Source organism: Myotis nattereri, assembly GCF_964212035.1.
Source record: "Myotis nattereri genome assembly, chromosome: 1".
Lineage (NCBI taxonomy): Eukaryota > Metazoa > Chordata > Mammalia > Chiroptera > Vespertilionidae > Myotis > Myotis nattereri.
The window spans coordinates 183037433-183061575 of NC_138075.1; the positions used below are offsets into that span (position 1 = coordinate 183037433).

General features: G+C 37.5%; 2 protein-coding genes across 5 annotated transcripts in view; both read left to right on the plus strand.

Annotated features, from left to right (window-relative positions):
* Positions 1–9778, plus strand: part of G3BP2 (G3BP stress granule assembly factor 2) — a 95660-nt gene extending 85882 nt beyond the window's left edge. The window contains exon 13 of the mRNA XM_081088898.1: positions 9623–9778. The gene's annotated coding sequence lies outside the window, so the exon portion shown is untranslated. The remainder of the gene's footprint in view (positions 1–9622) is intronic.
* CDKL2 (cyclin dependent kinase like 2) overlaps positions 6610–24143 on the plus strand; it is a 31290-nt gene continuing 13756 nt past the window's right edge. For 3 of the 4 annotated variants that reach the window (XM_081088865.1, XM_081088866.1, XM_081088867.1), the window contains exons 1-8: positions 6610–7090; positions 9623–9823; positions 13401–13595; positions 16263–16441; positions 17509–17621; positions 18795–18934; positions 21532–21620; positions 23430–23565. In XM_081088865.1, the coding sequence (XP_080944991.1) occupies positions 9656–9823; positions 13401–13595; positions 16263–16441; positions 17509–17621; positions 18795–18934; positions 21532–21620; positions 23430–23565 (1020 nt within the window). In that variant the 5' untranslated portion in view covers positions 6610–7090; positions 9623–9655. Of the gene's footprint in view, positions 7091–8357; positions 8395–9622; positions 9824–13400; positions 13596–16262; positions 16442–17508; positions 17622–18794; positions 18935–21531; positions 21621–23429; positions 23566–24143 lie in introns of all 4 variants that reach the window. The other variant, XM_081088864.1, reaches the window with a different exon arrangement.

Consider the following 24143-nt stretch of genomic DNA (forward strand, 5'->3'; position numbering starts at 1 on the left):
TAATATTCAAGGGATTCCTGGGAATTTAAAGTAGGAGTGGATTGTGGCAAGAAAAACAACAGTTTTCTTTTAGCCATTTAACACATTGCGAATGGATCACGAGAATTTTCGCTTCATATTACACAGTGTTTTACAAAGTATCATATTTTAAAAAGATATTAGCTTGTAAGAACATGTAATAAATAACTTCAAAATGCAATGGGTATTTAATTTTAAAGCGTGCCTTTAACATTTATGTAAAATGTTTTTTGTACTCGTTCAATAGAAACTTATCTGGCCACTGGATAAAGCTAGCAATAAAACTACTGGTCCGCAATGTGTTAAGTTTCATATGCCAATTATAGATCCAAGAATGAATGTCATATGGTATGATTTGGGAATTCTGAAGACAGCTCAGTGCTATGAGTTATCCATATAGGTCTTTGCTGCAGCTATGGGATTAGATGAGATTTCCTAAGAAGAGAGTGTACAGAGGAGAAGAAGCTCAGGACTGAGCCCCCAGATACTCCCAATATTTAGGGTTCTAGTACAGGGGAAGCATGCAAAGAAAATCGAGGAAGACAAAATAGGACAACATTGATGTCATGGAAAGCTAAGTTTCAAGAGTTTATCTCAAAAGGAAATAAGCAGTTGAGTAATGCTGTTGAGCGGTCATATGAGGTAGTGGATTAATTAGGGTGTCTAATTGCTATAATAAATAGAACCCAAGATGTCTAATGGCTCAGACACAATAGTTTTTTTTTCTTTTTACCCCTAATATAAAAAAATAGAAAAGTGATAATGAAGAGGCCAGTGGTCTGGCCCTCCTCCCCCAGACTATAGTCATCTCCACTGTAGCTAGCTGAAAGGGAAAAGGAACATAGAGAATGTTGAATGGAAATTTTTATGGACCAGGACTGGAAATGGTGCCCATGTGACTTGAATTCAGTCCCCTGGTCACTCCTAACTGCAATGGAGATCGCACAAAAGAAACAAGCCACACAGGAAGAAGGAACTAGCTTATTGTAACTAGCAATCTCTGCTACAGATGGCTTTGGCAGGATGTAGGTCATAATGACTTGGGAAAAACTATTTCAGTGAAGTGATAAGGATGAAAGCCCAAGAGAATTGGAGGTAAAAAATGAACACACCTTTTTTTTCTGTAGTTTTGCTATGAAGATGAACAGAGGAATCTGATAGAGGCTAGAAAGAGATGGAATGTTAAGATTTTTCAAAAGAGGCATGTTACTAGTGCAAACAGAATGTATACTATTGTTAACATTTAAGAAATGAATTCCAAGGTTTACACTTATAGTATAAATCAGCCATCACCAACCAGTGGTCCGTGAGGTCCGAAAGGTTGGCAACCGCTGCTATAGATGTGTTGGTGTATGTTGAATTTGGCAAAATAAGTGGTATATTGTATTTTAGGTTTCCAAATTCCAATTGTCTTAATTACTTTAAAATGTAGTAATGATGTCATTGCATCAACTACTAGGTTGAGAACAGAATTCTATTTTCTATGGCAAGTGTCCACCCGTCAAAGAACCAGAACTTCAAAGAGAATCAGTCCATTTTCTTAATAGAATGGTAGAATGTATTCATAGCTGCATGCTTCATATACTATACTGAAAACAATCTTACTTTTTGTAGTCTGAAGATTTTATGCCCTTTCCATTCACTTGGTGACTTGAAGTGATGCCAAAAACCCCCATGACTAATCAGTATCTCATGGGACCTAAGTGAGAGGTGGTTTTTCCTTTGTTTGTTTTTGCACAAAACACCCAAGCACGTTATTGGTGATGTCAAAATATGTAGAAAATGACTGCTGCCAAAAGTCACTTAACAGAGATGGTTGCTAATGTAAAAGAATTGGACTAAGCCAAAATACATACATTTATTTTAAAAGGCAGATTTCTGGGAAGGCTGAAAATTTCTTATCCTCCTGTAGTCTATTTTTTTAAATTGAGATATAGTTCACACACATAAAATTCACCCCTTTAAAGTGTAAAATTCAGTGACTTTCAGTATATTTACTTTAAAAAGTTGGGTAACACTAATTCCGGAACATTTTCATCACCCTAAAAAGAAACTCCTTACCCATTAGTAGTCACTCCTCATTCCCATCTCCCTCTCAGTCCCTGGTAACCAGTAATCTACTTTCTGTTTCTTTATATGGAATGTGTGCAGCACAGGATTTGCCTGTGCTGCACACATTCCATAAAAATGTAATGGTATAATATGTGCCTTTCTATGTCTGGCTTCTTTCACTTAGCTTAATGTTTAAGATTCATCCATGTAGCATGTATCAGTACTTCATTCCTTTTTATGGCTAAACTAGGGGCCCGGTGCACGAAATTCGTGCACTGGGTGGGGGCGGGGGGGGAGAGTGTCCCTCAGCCCAGCCTGCCCCCTCTCACATACTGGGAGCCCTCAGGCGTTGACCCCCATCACCCTCCGATCGCCTGATCAGCCCCTTGCCCAGGCCTGACGCCTCCGCCAGAGGTGTCAGGCTTGGACAGGGGACCCCCATCTCCCCCCATCACTGGCTCTGGCCCCCGCCCAGGCCTGAGGCCTCTGGCCCAGAAATCATGCCTGGGCAGGGGACCCCCATCTCCCTCTGATCGCTTGCTCCACCCCCCGCCCAAGCCTGACGCCTCTGACCCAGGCTTCAGGCCTGGGCAAGGGGACCATCATATCCCCCCAATCCCCGGCTCCGCCCCCCACCCAGGCCTGATGCCTCGGCCAGAGGAGTTGACCCTCATCCCCCTCCGATCACCAATCACCGGATCGGCCCCTTGACCAGGCCTGAGGCCTCCGGCAGAGGTGTCAGGCCTGGGCAGCGGACCCCCAGCTCCCCGCGGTTGCAGGCTTCGCCCCTGCCCAGGCCTGACACCTCTGGCCTAGGCGTCCGGCCCGGGCAGCGGGGACCTGCAATGGCAGCAGGGGGCGCCGCGATCGTGGGCTTCACTTTAGGCCCAGGCAAGGGACCCCTAGCTCCTGGGACTGCCAGCTTCGACCGTGCCCAGCTCCCATCGCTGGCTCCACCCCTACTTCCTGCTATCACTGGCCAGGGTGGCAAAGGCGCCTGATTCTCCGATCATGGCTGTGGGGCAGGGCAAAGGCGGCCCCAGGGCCGCCTTTGCCCTGCCCCCCAGCTCTTAGCTCCCCCCTGGGTTTCCGATCACTGTCAGTGGCAGGGGGCTTCTTCCTGCTTTCCCTTTTGCCTCCCTGCATTGTGCCTACATATGCAAATTAGCCGCCATCTTATTGGCAGTTAACTGCCAATCTTAGTTGGCAGTTAATTTGCATATAGCCCTGATTAGCCAATGAAAACGGTATCGCCGTATGCCAATTACCATTTTTCTCTTTTATTAGTGTAGATAGTATTCCATTGTATGGATAAAACAATTTATCCATTCATCAGTTGATGGACATTTGAGTTTCACTTTTTTTGTCTATTATGAATATTAATGCTGCTATGAACATTCATGTACAAGTTTTTATGTGAACAAGTTTTCATTTTTCTTCAGTATATATATCTAGGAGTGGAATTAATGGGCCATATGATCCTTAGTCTCTTCTAACCTTTAATTCTTTAACACATCTCTCAAGCTCTCCTCTCTAGTTGCTAACCTCGTGCACTCCCATACTGTTTTCTTTAGATTTTTATAACATTTTCACTTATCTAAGGTTTTCCCCCTCTCCCCCCCAGCTACAACTTTATCAAGCAAACACACAAAAATGATAATTGGGAAACTACAGCAGGGTGGGAGTGGGAGAGAATCATGTTGTTATTTGCTTGTGTAGTCATTTAGCGCTTTCATGCCAAACCCTGGCAGCCACCCACCAGGAGGATTTGACACAGCTTTTGGTGGGCAAGGTTAATAATAACCTCAATCGCTGAGAACTCTGCTGCCATTCTAAGGTAGGAGTTTCTTATACTTTAAAAACCTGGTACGAAAACTTGACCAGCAGCTTCATAGAGATTATATGTCTTAACCACAGAATTACATATTTTTACATTTCTACTGTTTTTCAAAATCCGAAAGGGAGGTTCCAATATTGCTCCTGATGTTAGTTCCAACTTTTATTGAGTAATCCTCAGAGATACAGCACTGAATCCCAGATGATGAAGATAGTGCCATTTCTAAGATCTTAAATTGACAAGTTTTCTTTGACAATAGCTTTCTCTCCTATTAAACTTATCCTTCATGCCTATGATGACTGACTTCCACTTCCTCAAAGCCTCTATATTTTCAGTTTATTAACCAATTTCCTATCTAGCTGGAACCTATGGGCAAGCCATTTCAGTGGTGCTTTTCTTCATCATCCTCGATTTCTTCTTTGTTTAATCTGTGCTGCAAATTCTCTAAGAGGAAATTTACCATCTACTTTCTCCGTTCTTGTCCTTGGGAATGCCAAGTCCCTTGAAACAGAGTCAGTAGGTTTCAAGTGGGCACATATTACTATTTTGAATTCCTTTCATATCAAAATGAGTTTTCTCATAACTACCTATTTCAAGGAATTTCTGCTCTCAAGTCCTTAAGACTTAATCTCACCATTATCTGTTTGCAAAACTGAAGTTCTTTACCTGAGAAGATTTAGGCCAGCTAATGTGTCCGTCCAATACTTTTCTCAGTTTTTCTTTAAACTCCTTTTTTTCTAAACCTCTTCAAGGCTAAGCCCTTTTCATACTTAATTACTTTCTCTTCACTACCTGTCCTTAGTTTTTTTTTTTAAATCAATTATTCCTTTTCTTCACTCTTTAACGCCTCTCTCTCCATTCGTCTTCACTACAAAGATTTCCCTGTGTTTTTTAAATTAATCTTGCATCTATATAATGCTATCTCCTCTTTCGCAAACATGTAAATGACTTTACCTAGGATGTGTAATTCTTGAAGGCCCTGTCTCCTTTACAGTTGGCTTTAAACTCAATTCTGTTTTAAATTGTTTTCTCAAGTGTTACCTATTCACCAAATCCAATATTTTTTAAAAAGTATATTTTATTGATTTTTTACAGAGAGGAAGGGAGAGGGATAGAGAGTTAGAAACATCGACAGAGAGAAACATTGATCAGCTGCCTCCTGCACACCCCCTACTGGGGATGTGCTGGCAACCAAGGTACATGCCCCCGGCGAATCAAACCTGGGACCCTTGAGTCCGCAGGCCGACGCTCTATCCAGTGAGCCAAACCAGTTAGGGCCAAATCCAATATTTTTAGTTTACCCTTTTGATTGCCTGTGGGATTTAAGCTTCAGGGCCTCTTGCTTAGAGGAGCCTTTAAAATGTTTGTTGTTGAATATTTTTGTAAAGTTGCAAAAGCAAAATATTTTTGCCTTCTTGTCAAGCTTCAGGCCTCCCAAACTTGGATTTGCCATTTTATAAAAGGTGATCTGCCCCTCATATAAAAGAAGTTCATCAGATTCTGTTATAGCCTGAGGTAACAACATTGGGCACAGCTCCCTTCAACTTGGTCACAGCAAAGGAAGGAACTAATTGCTATATTAAAATTTATATCCTGGATTGACCAAATACTTATATTATTTTCATACCTAGGTCCCAGGTCTTGTCCTTAATATTACAGGTTCAGGAACTAGTTTTTAAGCCTTTTGACCAAGGTGATCAAGCACTGAAAAATTAATTCATGCTAACCAAACTCTCAAAGGATTATTTATAAACCGGAATGTTTATTTCTTAGCATACAAAAAGGAATTAATATTGTAATATTGACTGGGTATAAATATCTGCTATCCAGAACACACTTAACTGAATCAAGATAGAGATCAAATATGATGATAAAACATTTAGTTTTCATGACTTAACGTGAAAATAACTGGGTGCTGAAGGCGTCCTTACTGCAGAGGTATGGCCTACAGTGCACCCTCAACCCTGTTTCTTGTGTGACTTAAGCGTGTGCAAGATTCTGATCTACCAGGGTTGCCTGGTTATGTATGAATTGAGTTGGTCTGTGCCTTAACGATCCCACCCCCCAAATGCACCCAATTTGGCTGCCATACGCCAATACTGCGTTCCCCAACCTTCCTCACTTTTGTCCTTTTATTTCATTCGTGTATCTCCATTCCCCTCACTTCCAGTGCCCAGGCTACCCTCAAGGTCCCTCCTAATGTAAGTTCTGTCGTCACCTACCTACTTTTACCTTGCCTCACCTATTAATCATCACCTCCGACCGACACCCTCATCCCCCATCTGGCCCAGACTGGCCCCACCTCTCACACCGAACCTTCCCGGGTGAGGGCGCCGTGGGCCCGTTCCCCGCCCAGCGGGGAAGCTGCGGGGGAACACTTTCTCGAGCTCTTTGCATGACCTCCCTCTCCCATTTTCTCCCAGTCCTACAAACCACCACCACATTTACCCTCCCCATGAACACCGGGATCGTCTCCTGCCCGCGTCTGCGGGGAGAGGTCTCCAGCGAAGGCAGAAAGGTGTCCCCTTACTTAATGTAGGTGTGTCCAGATGCTGGCACCCGCGCCGTCAGGGAGCGGAACCCGGGCGGAGCCCCAGGTGAAGGGGAAGGGTGGTTGGCGCTAAGCCAATCACGGCTCATGACAACAGGGATCAGCCAATCAGAACACGGGGTGCTTGGCGAGGGTAAGGGCCCGCCTCCTTGCAGCTGGGTGGCCAACGCCTTCGCCAGGGCTGGCTGGAGCTGAGCTGGTTTCCGAGTCCAGGGACTGGGCACCTTCCGAGCTGGGAGACCGCGCCCTCCCACCCCAGCTGATTTCTCTGCCGGCCTCGGCCTGAGCAGGTGTCGGTCCGGCCGTGGACGCATTCTGACCTGAGCCGTATCTCTCCCTGGAGACTTTGTGCCTATGGTTGGGGACAGAGTGAGGTCGTTGCCTTGACGACGGCAGCATGCAGGCAGTGGTCCTCCTGAGCGTGAGCTTGGGGCGGGCCGAGGCCAATCTGCCTCTCTCTGCTTCACCTGGCGCCCGGGACTGTGTCCTCACAAGGAATCGTAACCGCACTGAAACTGCTAGTTTGCTAGTCAGCATTTTCTAGACCCGCGGGAGAGATGAATTTCACCTCAAATTTGTTTCCGAGTTGAAAACCTTTGGGTCTTTCCACGTGAAAGGATATTAAAGAAGCAGTAAGTATAATACTTTTAAAGGCTTCTATGATCTCACTCTTCATGTACAATAGATTTCAATCTCTTGAAGAAGATAAATTAGCATTATTTTTATCTAACTTGTCCGTATTAGAACTATGCTCTTACATGGCACATGTCCAGAAATACCACATTGCCAGCCGGGCGGGCTTCGTTTGTATTACCCTTACGTTTGGGGGTAGAAGGCATGAAAAGTTATCGTTTATGAGTAACTGTTTCAGGAAACAAGAGGCTTAATAAGCTGTGAGACCTTTAAGGTATTTGCAGGCAGTGCCACTTGAGAAATGGGTGTGTTCTATGTGCTGTGACCAAATGTGCAGTTGGCTGCAAGAATAAACTTGGAGTAGTCAACTTACACAATGTTAGCTTACTAGATGACATATTTTTAAGTGATGCAAGGTATAGATTCCATCTATTTTTGTCCTTGACGTGATAAACCTACAGTCTAGTCCTTGATAAAAACATGCTGTCTTAGTGGAAGGAAAAATTATTTAAAAACGAGAGAGAAAATAACGTTGAGATATTTTTTCAAACACAGACTTTTTTTATTTGAAAGTAGTTGATAGACATTAAATGGAAGCTAAAAATGTCAAATGGAAGCTAATGGAAAGTTAGTGTTGGGACACTGCTGTGTAAACAGTTTATAGTATTATCAAAGCTGGTCGTAAAATAATGAAATAATTTGAGTTGCAGTTGACTTGGATTTATTTTCATTCACCCTTCACCCCCAGGTCAATCTTCTGGTGTTCCATGTATATCTATATAATAGAAACTATATAAATTACCATATGTAAAATGCTAAAGATGTACTCATTGGATTATCATAGTTTGTTAGAACAGAGGATATTTGTATTGTCTTTATTATCAATGTACCAATAAGGAAGCAAGGAAAAGCATCACAACTCACAATCGAGTAAATTAGCTTTAGATTGCCATAAATACACAATGTAATAGGTGATAATATTTTCCCCTAACTTTTATTGAGTATTTTTATATTGTCAGGTTAAAAAATTTAACCATGAGTTATCACTTGAATATAAACTTACTTAAAGGTATTTTTTCCTCCTTAAACTTTTAGAAGCATAATGGGATTAAGATGAATTTTGTTGTTGTTGTTGTTCTAGAATTTAATTTCAACACCAGATTTAAAAATAAAGTTGGAAATTTGCAATTAAACTTATGAATTAAAATCTATCTGTATTTGGACTGAAAAGTTTTTTGTTTTTTTTTTCTGTACCAAAATATGTAGTGGACTGATTGCTGGACCTTCATCAATCATTAGTAAAGTAAGAAATATTTTATTAGGGTTGCCTTTATCCAGAAAGTGACATGTAATTGGGAGTAGAAAAGAATTATAGCCCTAACTGGTTTGGCTCAGTGGATAGAGCGTCGGCCTGTGGACTGAAAGGTCCCAGGTTCGATTCTGGTCAAGGGCATGTACCTTGGTTGCGAGCACATCCCCAGTGAGGGGTGTACAGGAGGCAGCTGATCGATGTTTCTCTCTCATCGATGTTTCTAACTCTATCTCTCTCCCTTCCTCTCTGTAAAAAATCAATAAAATATATTAAAAAAAAATTATAAACACAGCCTGGCTGGTGTGGCTCAGTGATTGAGCATTGACCAATGAACTAGGAGGTCACAGTTTGATTCCCGGTCAGGACGAATGCCTGGGTTGCAGGCTCCATCCCCAGTGGGGGGTGTGCAGGAGGCAGCCAATCAATGATTCTCTTTCATCATTGATGTTTCTCTCTCTCTCTCCCTCACCCTCTCTAAAATCAATAAAAAATATATTTAAAAAGAAAAGAATTACAAGCACAAAATTAAAATGATTATTCTCATAGTGAATAATCATTAAAAGGATTTTTGAAATACTCTATTTGGTGCTACTAATATTTAATTTCTAAAATCTGCCTATATACTGTGATGTTATTGCTGTTATTTTGTATGTTCAATATAGGAATTTAATTACTATAGTAAGAAAAATAAAGAAAAATAGTTTAACAAAAGTTCTTAGTATTCATTTGGTAAGTGACCATTTTGTGACCAAACATTCTTCCTCAATGAGTTGAGAGTGTATAAAAATTTTCACCTTTTAATCCTGATGTAAAAAATAAACATGATCGTCACTAAAACTAAACTCACTTGCGATTTTTTCACCTTTGTGTGAAGAGGAATCATGTTTTTCTACAGTGAGCTGTAATTGTTTTGTATGGTGGTTCTAGTGTTACTTTATCTGAATTAAAAATATGTTGAATTTCATCAACATGACATTTAGTAACTTAAATTTAAAGTTAATGGCTTCAGTTATATTTGTGTTGTCTATTATGAAATGAATATGAATATTTTGAAAACATAACAAAATTGGAAACAATAAGAAATTGTGAGTCAGCACGGGAGAACCATCAACACAGTGGCTGCTCTAACATGGCAAAAAAGTTAGGAAGAATTAGTTTGCTGGGAGGGTGGGGAAAATTAATATACTCAACATTATTAACTATATTTTGGTTTTTACAGCAAGAAAAAAAATCCTTCTGGTTTTGAATTAAAATGGAAAAATATGAGAACCTAGGATTGGTTGGAGAAGGGAGCTATGGAATGGTGATGAAGTGTAGGAATAAAGATACTGGAAGAATTGTAGCCATTAAGAAGTTCTTAGAAAGTGATGATGACAAAATGGTTAAAAAAATTGCTATGCGAGAAATCAAGTTACTAAAGGTGAGTAAATATATGTATTTTGTTAAAAAAATAAGTTATTTCTTGATCAAGATTACATTTTGGGGGAAATTACTGTTTTTGTATTTGTTTCATATATTACAAGGTTTAAAGTATATGTTTTTGGCAATAAACAAATAAAATGATTACATATGTATACTCATTTATATCATGCACATAAACATGATTTTAAGAGTACTTGTCGCTTCTTTATACACACACACACACACACACACACACACATACACACACACCTATCTGTCTACCTACCTAGCTAGGGAGAGCTAGCCAGCTATCATTTGTATTGATGGTCCCAAAGACCACCCCAACGTTCAGTGATTCACTAGAGGACTCAGCACTCTGCAATTGTATTCATGGCCATGATTTATTAAACTGAAAGGATAGGAAGCAAAATCAGCAAAGGGAAACCTGTTACAGGCTTCTAAGAAACCCCTTCCAGTGGAGTCACTCAGCTGGACACTCTTATATCCTCCAGCAATTAGTTGTGATAACACATGTGAAATATCGTCTACCAAGGAAATTCATTTGATTCTCAGTGTGCAAGGTTTTTATTGGTGACTTGTCATGTAGGCATATCTGCCTGGCTTGTTCCAAAATTTCAGACTCCCAGAAGGAATGCAGGTATTCAGCATAAACAATATTGTTTGCGCAGCGCGCCATTTTTATCAATTCTGGAAATGAAGGGAACCCTCCTGAAATCCAAGTTCCCAGGTACCAGCCAGGGATTTCCAGGTACCAGCCAAGGTGCAGCATACCTCTCTAAGGATAGCACTCTCAGGCCTGCTGTGTTATGTCCCTCTTTCTTTAATCATTCTCACGAGAAGTTTATTAAATTTTATTTTTCTTTAGAAAGAACCAACTTTTAGCTTTGTTCATCTTCTATATTATTTATTTCTCTTCTATTTCATTTTAGTTTTTTAGTATTTCATTCCTTCTACTTATTTTGGGAGGGTTTAGTTTGTAGTTCTTTTTTTCTAACCTGTTGATTGCATACTTAATGTCTTTTATTTCCAGCCTCTCCCCCTGCCTCCTTTACACATTTAAAGTTATAAATTTCCCTCTCAGAACAGTTTGGTATGTATTGCAGAAATTTTGGTTAGCAGTTCAAACTATTTTATTTCCCTTGATTTCCAAATATTTGGAAATTTTTTAGATTTTCCTTCCCTGGTTTTTTACTTTTGATCTAATTGCCCTGTGATATGAGTATATACTATGTAAGATGTTATTCCTTTGAAATTTCTTGATACATGCTTTTTGATTCAGAATATACTAAACAACAACAAAAAATTTCTCATGTACTTGAAAAGTATTCCATTAAATTAGCTTTTGTTACTTGCATTGATTAAATCTTCTGAATTCTCAGTAATTCTGTTTGTGTGTGTGCTTGTTCTGTCCAGTACTGAGAAGAAATATGTTAAAATCTGTGATTATTGATTTGTCCTTTTTTATTTTAGTTCAGTTAAGGTTTAACTTTACAAGTAGAAAAGCCATATTATTAATATTTTATATTTAGAATTATTATATCTGCATGCTGAATCAAATCTTTTATCATCATGAAATAACTTTTTTAAAATCCTCACCTAAGGAATGAGGATATTTTTTCCATTGATTTTTTTTTTTTTTTTTTTTAGAGAGAGAGTGGAAGGGAGGGAGAGAAAGGAGAGAAACATCAATGTGAGAAAGAAACATCAATGTGAGAGAGACACATAGATTTATTGCCCCCCACATGTGCCCTGAGGGAGATAGAATCTGTAACCCAGGCACATGCCCTTGACCGGGAATAGAACCCAAGACCCTCCCATGTGCAGGCTGTGCATAGGCCAACACTCTAATCACTGACTCACACCAGCAAGGGCTGAAATAACTTTTTATTATAGTAATGTTTTTTCTTAAAGTCTGTTTTGGCTGAAACTAATAAGGCTACACTAGTTTAATTTAGGTTAATGTTTGCATAGTATATCTTTTTCCATTTTTGTTTTATTGTTGAGAGTATTACAGAAGTCTCCCATTTTTCCTTCCTTTACCCTCTTCTGCCTGGCTCCCCATCTCAGTACTTGTTTAGATGTGTCTCTTGTGAACATGTAGTTACATTTTTCTTTCATCCTGTTTGACAATCTTTGTATTTTAATTGGAACAATTAGTCCATCTACATGTAATATAGTTTCTGATATATTTAGGTATAAATATACCACCTTAATATATGTTATTTGTCTCACTGGTTCTGTATTTCTTTTTTCTTTCTGTCTTTGGATTGATTACATTTATCATTCCTTTATTTTCCTCAAATAATTAGAAAATTATATATTGTTTCATTTTGTGGTTATCCTAGACATTTGTTAAAGTCTAACAGTATCCAGTAATTTTATCCTTCTTCCAAAGCTTGCAATAATCATCTCTAGTTATTCCCTTTTACCTTTTATGCTATTTAAACATCATAAGATGTAATTATTTTTAAATGTTTATTTAGCTTTATTTTTACCACTTTCTTTGTTTTTCCTTCCTTTCTGCATTTATTATTTATCTGTGATCTCTTCCATTCTTCTTGTTTAGGATTTCCTTTTGTGAGGAAATATTGAAGATAAAACATTTCAATTTTAGTTTGCATGAAAATGTCTTTATTTTGTTATTATTCATGAAGGATATTTTTGCTATGATAGAATTTTAGGTTGGCGATTATTTTCTTTCAACAAAATGAAAATAACATTGTTTTGTCCTCTAGCTTCAATTATGGCTCTTGATAAGTCAGCTGTCAGTCCAATTGCTGCTCTTTTTTAAGTTTGTTCTTTTATGTCTGGATCTTTTTTTTCTTTCAACTTTTTATTGACATATACATATAGGAAAGTATACATATCATAAAAATATATCTCTATGGATTTAAATAACTGAACAACCTATGTAACCACCATCTAAATCAAGTAAGAGAACACGAAAATAACCCCAGAAGAAACCCCCGACCACCACCCCCCGCCCCCCCGCCACTCCCCGCCCTTATACCTTCTCCAGTCACTATGTCTTCCTTTTCCATTCAGGTCACAACTGTCTTAATTACAATCAGCATAAGTTAGTTTTGTTTTCTGCAACCTTGTTTCCATTATATTTAAGAAGGTTTGGGTTGGTTTTTGTTGTTGTTGTTGTTGTTGTTGTTGTTGTAGTTGTTGTTTTTCCTTTTCAGGGTATGTCACCAACTTAGGAGAACTCTGCTCTGCCAGCTTTGTGGCCACAGATAATCTTTTGGTATCTTCCTACACTCCTGTTTGACCTTGATTACATTTGGCAGTTTCACCTCATTTGTGGTGGGAAGGGGTCATAGATCCTACTTAGTTCCATCAGAGATAAAGTTACATTTCTTTTCCTTATTGGTTTTATTGTGTTCCCTGAGAGGACAACAGAGCAATGTGGTCTTTTAACTAGAATTTAAAAACCAGAATATACATTTACAATTTATACTGTTCATGCATTTTATTTATATGTCTTTTTTATGCTAAGATCTATTTTGGATGGTCACTAATTGCTAATCATTTGATGTTGTAAAAACTATTTTGCATTTTTTTTATAACAGCAACTGAGGCATGAAAATCTGGTGAATCTATTGGAGGTGTGTAAGAAAAAAAAACGATGGTACCTAGTCTTTGAGTTTGTTGACCATACCATTCTTGATGACTTGGAACTCTTTCCAAATGGACTAGACTACCAGCTTGTTCAAAAGTATTTGTTTCAGATTATTAATGGAATTGGATTTTGTCATAGTCACAATGTAAGTATTTAGTTTAAATAATTATTTTGCCAATTATTGACTCTCCAGGCACCAGTCATTTACCGTAATTTAATGAGATACTTGTTTAAAGTTTAGACCAGTTAAAATCATAGAAATGAACTGTTACTTTGATATTGCCAATTTTCATGTGTCATAATACATGTATTCTTTCCCCCACCATCTTATTATGAAAAGTTTAGGCCATACCATACTGAAAAATAAAAAGAGTGTGCCATGAATACCCATATAATCTACCACCTAGATTCTAGATTTGTTAATATTTTTTTATATTTTCTTTATTAATATACTTATCTATTTATTAATGTCTTATTTATGTATTTGTAAGTAAATTACAGATATCAGTACACTTCAACTCTAAATACTTTGGCTATGTATATTAACTAGAGTCTAATATTTTTTTGCTTTTGTTTGAGGTGACACTTACTGATTGAAATGCACAAATTCTAACTGATGAGTTTTGACAAATGCATTCACCCAAGGATCCATGTATATGTTAGTTCAGATTCTGTTGCCGAGTTGTGAAGTAAAAAAATCCCTGCTCTTCATGGAACAGATTGTCGAATCTCAGAGAGAAGGCGGGTTGGGTGGATGGGTGGGAAGAGATCAACCAAAGAACTTGTATGCATATATGCATAACCCATGGTAACACATATTAGTGTGGTGAAGGCCTGGGGCAAGGGATAAGGGTGGGCTAGAAGATGTCAATGGGGAAAAAAGGGGACATATGTAACATTTTCAACAATAAAGTTTTTTTTTTTTAAAAAAGATCCCTGCTCTTAGCTTGTAGTCTATCACAGTAATTTTATATCCTTTGAGTATCAATAAAAGCACCTCTAGGTAAAATGGCGCAAAGTACCAAATGAATAACTCAACACATTATTCTTCCAGTTTTACAAAATATTTTAAATGACATTTTTTGTGTGATTATAAAAGTAATAGATGCTAACGGTAGATGTGGGGTTGACCCTGTGAGCTTGCATGGTTGTAATAGCAGTTGATATCCTCTGCAAAATGCTCAGTAATGGCATATTGCCATTTAAGATGCTGGTCCCCTGAAAGAGTTTAAATATATATATATATATGGCATTTTTTCAAAATACTGTTTGCTTGTATTAGAGAATTAGGTCTAATATTTTGTTTTGCCTAGCTGTAGAATTTTTAGTATTGTCTCCCAGTGTTCATATTTTCTCCTTTACAAATCTTAACCACTGACCTTGTTGACCCTCTTTATATTTCTTTTTTTAAAACATATTTTTATTTATTTCAGAGAGAGGAAGGGAGAGGGAGAGAGAGAAACATCAATGATGAGAGAGAATCATTGATCGGCTGCCTTCTGCATGCTCCCTATTGGGGATGAAGCCCACAACCTGGGCATGTGCCCTGACTAGGAATCGAACCCTGACCTCCTGAGTTGATGCTCAGCTACTGAGCCACACTGTCCTGGCGACCCTCTTTACATTTCTAATTGCCTGAAGAATGCCTCCACTTGGGTGCTCAGCAATCCTCATAAAGGCCCCTATGGCTAAAAGTGAACTACCAATTATTCCATCAAAACTAACTTTTTCTAAGCTTTTTAATTCTTTTAGATTCCCAGGTTTAAATGAAATATCTGAGACTACTTCCTAAGCTCTATTGATGCTTGATTTAAAATATTTATAAACTATGTCTCCTCCTTTCCATTCCTCCAAGCACCAGTCTAGTTTAGGCCCTTATTGCCTCATAGGTGTCCCACTGCTCTTTTCCCTGCCCCTAGTCCCTCTCTGATTTAGCTTATTTATGGCCAACATCTTTTTTTAAAATAAAATATATTTTATTGATTTTTTTACAGAGAGGAAGGGAGAGGGACAGAGTTAGAAACATCGATGAGAGAGAAACATCGATTAGCTGCCTCCAGCACACTCCCTACTGGGAATATGCCCACAACCAAGGTACATGCCCTTGACCAGAATCAAACCTGGGACCCTTGAGTCCGCAGGCCGACGCTCTATCCACTGAACCAAACCTGTTAGGGCTATGGCCAACATCTTTAAACATCATATTGGTCATACCACTTCCATGGGTTCCCATGGCCTTGACAGAAGCTCAGACCTCAGACTGGCAGTTGAGACATCCTTCCTCCCTAGTATATAACCTGTACTGTAGAAGTATCATTTCTCTAGTCTCCTGATCGATTTCTCTTCATTCTTTTGTTCTCTTCGTTACCTTCACTTGGATTGCCCTTACATTTATCCAGGTCATACTTACATTAAATTCCTACCTTAGAGCCCACCCCTTTCATAACATTTTTCCTTGATTACCCAATCTTCAATTACAGCTTTATTCTCTTAATCTTGAGAGCAGTGACTAATAGAACAATTGATTATATATATATATATATATATATATATATATATATATATATATATAATCGAGTATCTTTGATTATTTATATAAAATTTTTAGCATAAATGTTATTTTTTTCCCAACTAGATTTCAGGTTCTTTAAAGCCAGGAAGAATTTAGTATGCTTTTTATTTCTATTCATTATAGGGACAAAAACAGTGCCCTGCACATGGCAGGCACTAAAAACATAATTAATTTGTTTACCTTGATGTGCCAATATATGTCATTCTCTGTTGTGTGTGTGTTGTTGTTTTTTTGTCTTAGATCATACACAGAGATATCAAGCCAGAGAATATATTAGTCTCCCAGTCTGGTGTTGTCAAGTTATGTGATTTTGGATTTGCGCGGACATTGGCAGCTCCTGGGGAGGTTTACACTGATTATGTGGCAACCCGATGGTACAGAGCTCCAGAACTATTGGTTGGTGATGTGAAGTATGGCAAGTAAGACATCATGTGGTGGTGTGGGGGGCACTAATGTGTTTCTAATATAAAAAAAGTTCCTCTAACACTGGAAGGAAGTTTTGAATTTAGGGGACTTTACAAAGTGATTTGTAATTTTTGGTGCTTCCTCTTTAAGTATTCTTGTGAAACAATTTGGGGTTACTATACTAATATTTTAAAGATAGGGAAATCAAGGTAAGTAAGTAGTCTGTTTTTTTTTTATATATATATAGTGGTTCAGAAATAGGTATACTATATTTCACTTGTAAAGAGAGGTAATACGGATTGGATAAGTTTGAAACTATTGGAATGAGGTGAGTGGACAAGGCTCAGAGAAGAAATAATTTGGTGAAATGTTTTAAAAATATAATTATTTCCATAAATAAATTCTTCAAAGAAGATGGGATTGTAACTTTTACTGCTTTTATAGAAATCTTTAAAAATATTTTCTACAATTTCTGTTTTCAGAGTATATATCATTTAATATTTTCTTGATTATGTTAAGTTCTCCTTTTACTGTCATACTGTAACCTTTATGTAATTTTATAATATAGCTATGACCTTGAGAAATTTCAAGTTACTTGTCCTTATGCTAATAATGCCAGAATATTCTTTAAGTTCTTACAACTGATTTTAAAGACAGTTTTTCTATTTTTTTTTCTCTATTAGCTTTCAATTCTCCTTCTTGTTACTGTATGTGTCCCTAACGACCACCTCCTTCTGGTAGTTTTCAGTGTATGGTGGGATAGACTAATTAACTTGCTAGAATTATGTGCAAACAAAGAATGAATAGGTTCTAAATGAAAACCCAGAAGGCTTATCTTCAGAATAAAGGACACATAACTATTACTTTTTAGAAGCCCTTTCCCTCTATGTCATATGATCAAAGCTTTTGGAAATCTGACTTACATAAAATTGGGAATTAGTACTTTAAGTTTATAGGTGATTTAAAGCCTGCCACTACTATTCTCAATGCCTAAAATATTTAGTAGTAATATGCAGAGCAGATTCAGTCACAGTAAACATGTAAGGAGGCCCAATTTTACACCACACTGCTTTTCTTTCAGAGCTGTTGACATATGGGCCATTGGTTGTCTGGTAACCGAAATGCTCATGGGGGAGCCCCTCTTTCCTGGAGATTCTGATATTGATCAACTATATCATATTATGACGTGTTTAGGTAAGATTACACATCTGCATTTTCAATTCTAGAGGCTTCCTCCTATGCTTGCTTGTTTGTTTGCATTGATTGTACAAGGTAGGAAGCAAATAGGAAATGTTCATATATAAATGTGTGTGTGTGTGTGTGTGTATATATAAAATTATATATATTTCTCTGCACTTTTGCATTCAGTCACACATAGAAAGGATGCAAATGATTGCTTATTACCTATGGATCAACAAGCATTTGGTGTAATATAACTATACCCTCATCCCCACCTTTAAATTGAGAGATACAGAGGCTTCCAAGGTAGTTTAATCTTGTTGCAGATGTGACTTTTGTTGTTAGTGCTTTGGATGGAATGTCAACGCTAGATCATCACAGTATTCTTACATTTATTGAAATATTAACTTCATTGTTGGGAGACAGAGCTTGGAAAATCGAAAAAATGGTAAAATACTTGGGGGCTATTTAACTATTGGATTTTAAGTTTTCAGGTTAGAAATTCAACAAACAGTGTAATGGTTTCATATATATTTCATGCTCAGATAGGTACTGAAGTTGTTAAAAAAGATAAAAGTGTTAAAATCAGACCTGAACATAATTATAAAATCCGTTGACCAAAAGTTAAATTCTTAAATGGTAAGACTGATTTATCTAGATTAGATTGTGACCATATTTTCATTATTTTAGTTGGCACTTTTATGATTTTTGGTGTTACAAATGAAGTGCTGGTAATTATATTTAAACATTATAGCCCAGCCGGAGTGATTCAGTGGTTGAACATCAGCCTATGAACCAGGAGGTCATGGTTCGATCCCTGGTCAGGGCACATGCCCGAGTTGTGGGCTCCCTACCAGTGTGGAGTGTGCAGGAGGGAGCAGATCAATGATTCTCATATTTGATGTTTCAGTCTCTCTCTCCCTCTCCCTTCCTCTTCGAAATCAATAAAAATATATTTTAAAAAATTATAAAAGCTTTGCCCCTCCTTTTCCTATGCTCCTTCATGTCTTCAGTTCTATGTTTACTGGCATATGAACTTTCATTAAGAGCACTGTTTTCGGTTGATTTTGCAGCGAGAGCCCCAACTCCATAAGCATGTCCCACTCTTTTCTCTACTCCACATCACCTGTCTCTGCTATTACTCTCATGATGTATAATGACAGAGATGTGTGCTGTCCTCACCTCCAGGTAACCTCATTCCAAGGCACCAGGAGCTGTTTTATAAAAACCCTGCGTTTGCGGGAGTAAGGTTGCCTGAAATCAAGGAAATGGAACCTCTTGAAAGACGCTATCCCAAGCTCCCTGAAGTTGTGATCGATTTAGCAAAGGTAACCATACTTTTTCTTTCACTTCCTGACAGGGAATTTATATTTCGGAGACTTGGCTTTCTCTTATGTTTTTTCTTGTTTAGTTGATCATTTAGGTCAACAATTTTGTGTATATGGAGTGTGTGTGGGGGTTTTGGGGGGAAGACTTCAGAGATAAAGACCTGAAAATTTCACCTAAGAAATCATTTAGTGTTATCTAGCTTGTTTTAAGTGTGAAAACATCCTCATAGAGATGTTTTTAATGTTTAACATTTAAAGTGTAAACCTTGCTTAAGTGGAAAAGAAAAATAGGATAAGAAAATAAAAAGAAAGGCAGAGTAGCAGGAAAATTAATTAAATTATAGGGCATAGGATCATGATTTGCGGTGTATTGTTAAACCAATAAGAATAGATACTGCACTTGATCTGAGCCAAAAGGCCGAGAGGTGATCTGTTGTTTATTGTTAAAGGGACTTTTGCTTAGCCACTGGATTTGCTGAGGCTAATTTGCAAATCATCACCACCTTTGCCTTGTGTTTGATTGAGGTAGATATTAGGGAGAGTCTCAATGTATCAAATTGTCTTTAAACATGGACATTTTGGAATTATTAGCTCAAAACAATTCTTTTTAGTTAGGATTGTCCTAAAGTATTGATTAAATAAGTATCTCTAAAACATCAGGATCACATAACATTTATCTAAGTTATTTATTTTTATTTTTTTTAGGTTTCTATATAACTCATTAAAAACGTTTAGTGAGCCCTGGCCAGTTTGGCTCAGTGGATGGAGTGTTGGCCTGCAGACTGAAGGGTCCCAGGTTCCATTCCGGTCAAGGGCAACATGCCCTGATTGTGGGCTCGATCCCCAGTAGGGAGTGTGCAGGAGAGCTGATCAATGATTCTCTCTCATCACTGATGTTTCTATCTCTCTCTCCTTCTCCTTTCCTCTCTGAAATCAATAAAAAAATATTTTTAAAAGAAGTTTAGTGAGTTTATAACTAATTATAATAAGTTCTTAGAATAACACGTTTCTAATCCTATATAATAAAAGATTAATATGCAAATTGACTGAACAGTGGAACGACTGGTTGCTATGACGTGCACTGACCACCAGGGGGCAGACACTCCTGGTGGTCAGTGCACTCCCACAGAGGTAGTGCTGCTCAGCCAGAAACTGGGCTCATGGCTGGCTAGTGCAGCAGCGGTGGTGGGAGCAGGCCTAAGCTGGCAGGCGGACATCCCCCAAGGTCTACCGAACTGTGAGAGGGTGCAGGCTGGGCTAAGGCCCCTCCTCCCCCAATGCACGAGTTTCGTGGACTGGGCCTCTAGTTTTCTATATAATCTTCTAACACATGCAAATATTTTTCATTGAAACCTGCTTTATGATCAATCTATAAAGAGATTTAAAGGGAATAAAAATAAAATTATTGTCTAACTTATGGCCCTTATAGTAGAATCATATAACTTTTAAAACATTTTGTTACAGAAATTTTCAACAGAAAAGAAAGAATAGCAATAGAATGTAACCTTGCATACTTGTCATCTAGCTTCAACAATTAACAACCTCTAGACAATCTTTATCATCTATCTACACCCTCAGCACCTTTTTCTGGAGCATTTTGAAACAAATTGAAGATATTATATTTTTTCACTTAAAATACCTTAATTATATGTAGAACTTTTCTTGTTCATTTAAAGCTACTTATTGAGTCCCTTGTATTTTTACTAACATCGAATGGTTTCAATTAATCAGAACAAGCCCTGCATTACAATAGAATCTTCCGTGTAAAGTATCTAGCACAATAATAAGCACAGAGCAGGTCCTTTCCCTCCCATTCTGCAAGGGCTTTAACTTTTAAAATTTCACCATAATTCCTTAATATCATAAAACATTGAATCAATGCTCAAACTTTCATTGACTTTCTCATAATTTCTTTTTATAGTTTAAATTAGGATTCACATAGAGTCTACATATCAATCAGTTAACTTATTTTTTTTGAAGGAGGTTACATCTTTTTTTAAAAAATGTTTTATGAATTTCAGAGAGGGAGGGAGATGGAGAGAGAAATAGAAACCTCAGTAATGAGAGAGAATCATCAATTGACTGCCTCCTGCATGCCCTCTACTGGGTATTGAGCTCGAAATGTGGGCATGTGCTGTAACCCGGAAAGGAACCGTGACCTCCTGGTTCAATGCTCAACCACTGAGCCACATTACTGGGCTAGTTATCTTTTTTTTTTTTTTTTTTAAGATTCTTAATTTACAAACTCATCTTCATCTCTTTTTGTTTTGTCTGCTTAAACCTTGCTAATTATTTGTTGAAGAAGCTAGGTTGTTTGTCCCTTAGAATTTCCCATATAGAATAGTTTAATATGTTCCTCTGTGTCTTGTATTTTTTATAAATTCATAGAGCTAGAGCTTGATCAGAATGTCTGGTGGTCTTTCTTTTTGTGATATTAGCAACCTTTGGTCATTGTCTAGATTTGTGATTTATTCTTTATCATTTATCATAGATATTTAAATTCATGACTATAAAGATGTATTTTCTATGTTTAGACATTTCAATGTGGTTAGATTAAAAAAAAATATGAGCTACATGGGTTGTTTTTCCCCCCCCAGAAATGCTTACATATTGATCCAGACAAAAGGCCCTTCTGTGCTGAGCTCCTGCACCACGATTTCTTTCGTATGGATGGATTTGCTGAACGGTATGGTACTGGCTCATGTTTTCCAGGTCACCCCAGCCTAGAGTTGAAATAAGGTCTTCATAATAGTAACAGACAGTATTTCTCTAGCCAGCTACTTTGATAGGATCGCATATATTTACCGCCCTACCTCCCTTCATCCTTAGCAGCCAAGGAATTTGTAGGAGTGGTCCCCTGTACTCACTAACTTAGGGCTCTTGGTTTCCACAAAGCAGTCACTTCCTGCTTTTATTCCTGTCTTCCTGTGGTAACATGCACCACTCAGGTCACTGGTTTCTATGTTGCTACCAGTTGTATGATGCCATCGTCTTGGGTGCTGATGCATTTGCAAAGGTGCCATTTCCTGTTGTTGCCAAACTCTTACCACACCCAGTCCTGTGACCCTGCTGACACTGCTGATGTGCTGGAGACTTTGGTGTGCCAAATGTGTGGGTGCCAGAGCTGTTGGCATGTTCTCTTATGCTGTTTGAGCTACTGGAATTAGTATAGCTGAGAAAGCAAAAATATAGTGAGATGAGTGGTAATGACATTGCTTTATATTTTTACAAGTCTAGTTAATATCTAGTTTACTAAAAGATACCTGGGTTCTCATATTTGCTTCTAATTTCAGTAATTGTGATATGTTGTGTTGTTTGAAATATATGAAGAAACCCTGACCTCATACAAATATGTTGTTGGGAAATGGAAGAATATTTTACTAGCTTTTTAAAATAATTGTGCACATTCTTCTTTGATCCCATACCAAAAACTTTGATGCTATACTAACACTGACAGTGGTAGTTCTTAAATATTGGTTGTGGAATCTGAAACCACATTAATGAGCTTTTTTTTACCCGGTTACATTAAAATTTCACACTTTGAATAGGTCCTTTACCCATGTATACTTTTGTAATAACATACGTTAGCCATTTGGAAAATATTGTTTTGCTGTTATACAGATCTTTAAAATGTTGACCTATTTCATTATGCCACATTCAAAAAGCCACATTCTGTCTCATCAGAAAAGTCTTTAAATATTGGGAATTTGCTCAGCTCACAGTAGTGGATATAAATTTAACAGAATTCTAATTTTGCATAAAATTTTGAATTTTATTGACACAAATACCAGTTGTTTTCCTTGAAGTGACAAGCTCCTTCATTCACTTTTTAAAAGAGAACGTATGAATAACAACAGCTCTTCTGTCAGTCTTTCAAGTAAAACTGTTCCAAGAAACAGGTGGCTAGTTTAGTTTGTATCGCAAACCATCACTCAGTGCTCTCCTTAAGATAACCATTGTGCTTCAGTGTGCAGCAGAAGTGCTTTTTGCATATTCCCATATTGTCACACAGAATATGAAAAAGGCATATGTTCAAGGATTTAGATTTAATAAAATTAATACTTTTTTTACTGTTTTATCAGGGACACCCTTAAATACAACTCTCTCTCTCTCTCTCTCTCTCTCTCTCTCTCTCTCTCTCTCTCTCTCTCGTTTAACTGAGAATGTTGGCTATGAAGAATACAGTGACTGTTAGTGCAGTTCGGCGCCACTGTTGCTTTCATCAGCGCAAATGTTAACAGGATGAAAAGGAAGTCATCTTTGTCTTAAGAATAGCTTTGGCCTTTTGAACCTCCGGAAAGGTTCTTAGTGATTCCCAGGGGTATACAAACTACCTTTTGAGAACTGCTAATGTAGGCCATAATTTTTCTCATTTTCAATAACACAATCTAGTTTAGTACTCAATTTTTAAAAATAGATATCTTGAAAACCATTTTTTCCCCTTGATATCTGTCTCACACAATTTTATTTTGTTGACAAATGTATTTTTATGTAGGTTCTCTCAGGAACTACAGTTAAAAATACAGAAAGATGCCAGAAATATTTCTTTATCTAAAAAATCCCAAAACAGAAAGAAGGAGAAGGAAAAAGATGATGTTTTAGGTGAGGAGAGAAGCACATTTGTGGTACAGGTAAGTGTCCATGTTTTGATGTCTATTATATTTAATGTATAATAAATTTAATATTAAATTTATTATGTTGGAGGGTAAAAAAAGGTTAAATTATTTTCTGATGGGGAATAAGTTAACTTTTAGCTTCTTTATAAAAATGTATCTTTTCTATAGATATTATCTGTTTAAAAAATCTTAACATATCGTATAGTGAGTGCCTACTGTGTACCAGACTGTGCAGGAAATCATTCTCATTCAAGAACGTATAGACACAGGTGAATATCCACATACCAATACATGGACACAAACACACATGCACACCATTTTTTCCCCTTAAATGATAGAAGAGAAAATATCATTGTTAGAATTTTATATAAAGTAGAGCATTTTAAAATTGAAATCTAGGTATTCAATTTATTTGAAGTTTACTTTTCCTGGTATGTTATCTAGAATTGGTTCTTGGTAAGGTAATTCAAATCCACCACCAACCACTCCTGTTTCCTCACATGAATCAAAAGAAAAGACTTTCAATTTTGTGTTTCCTGACTCTACATATATAAGAACAAAGGTGGGCATGCTTGATTTCTCTTCCACATTTC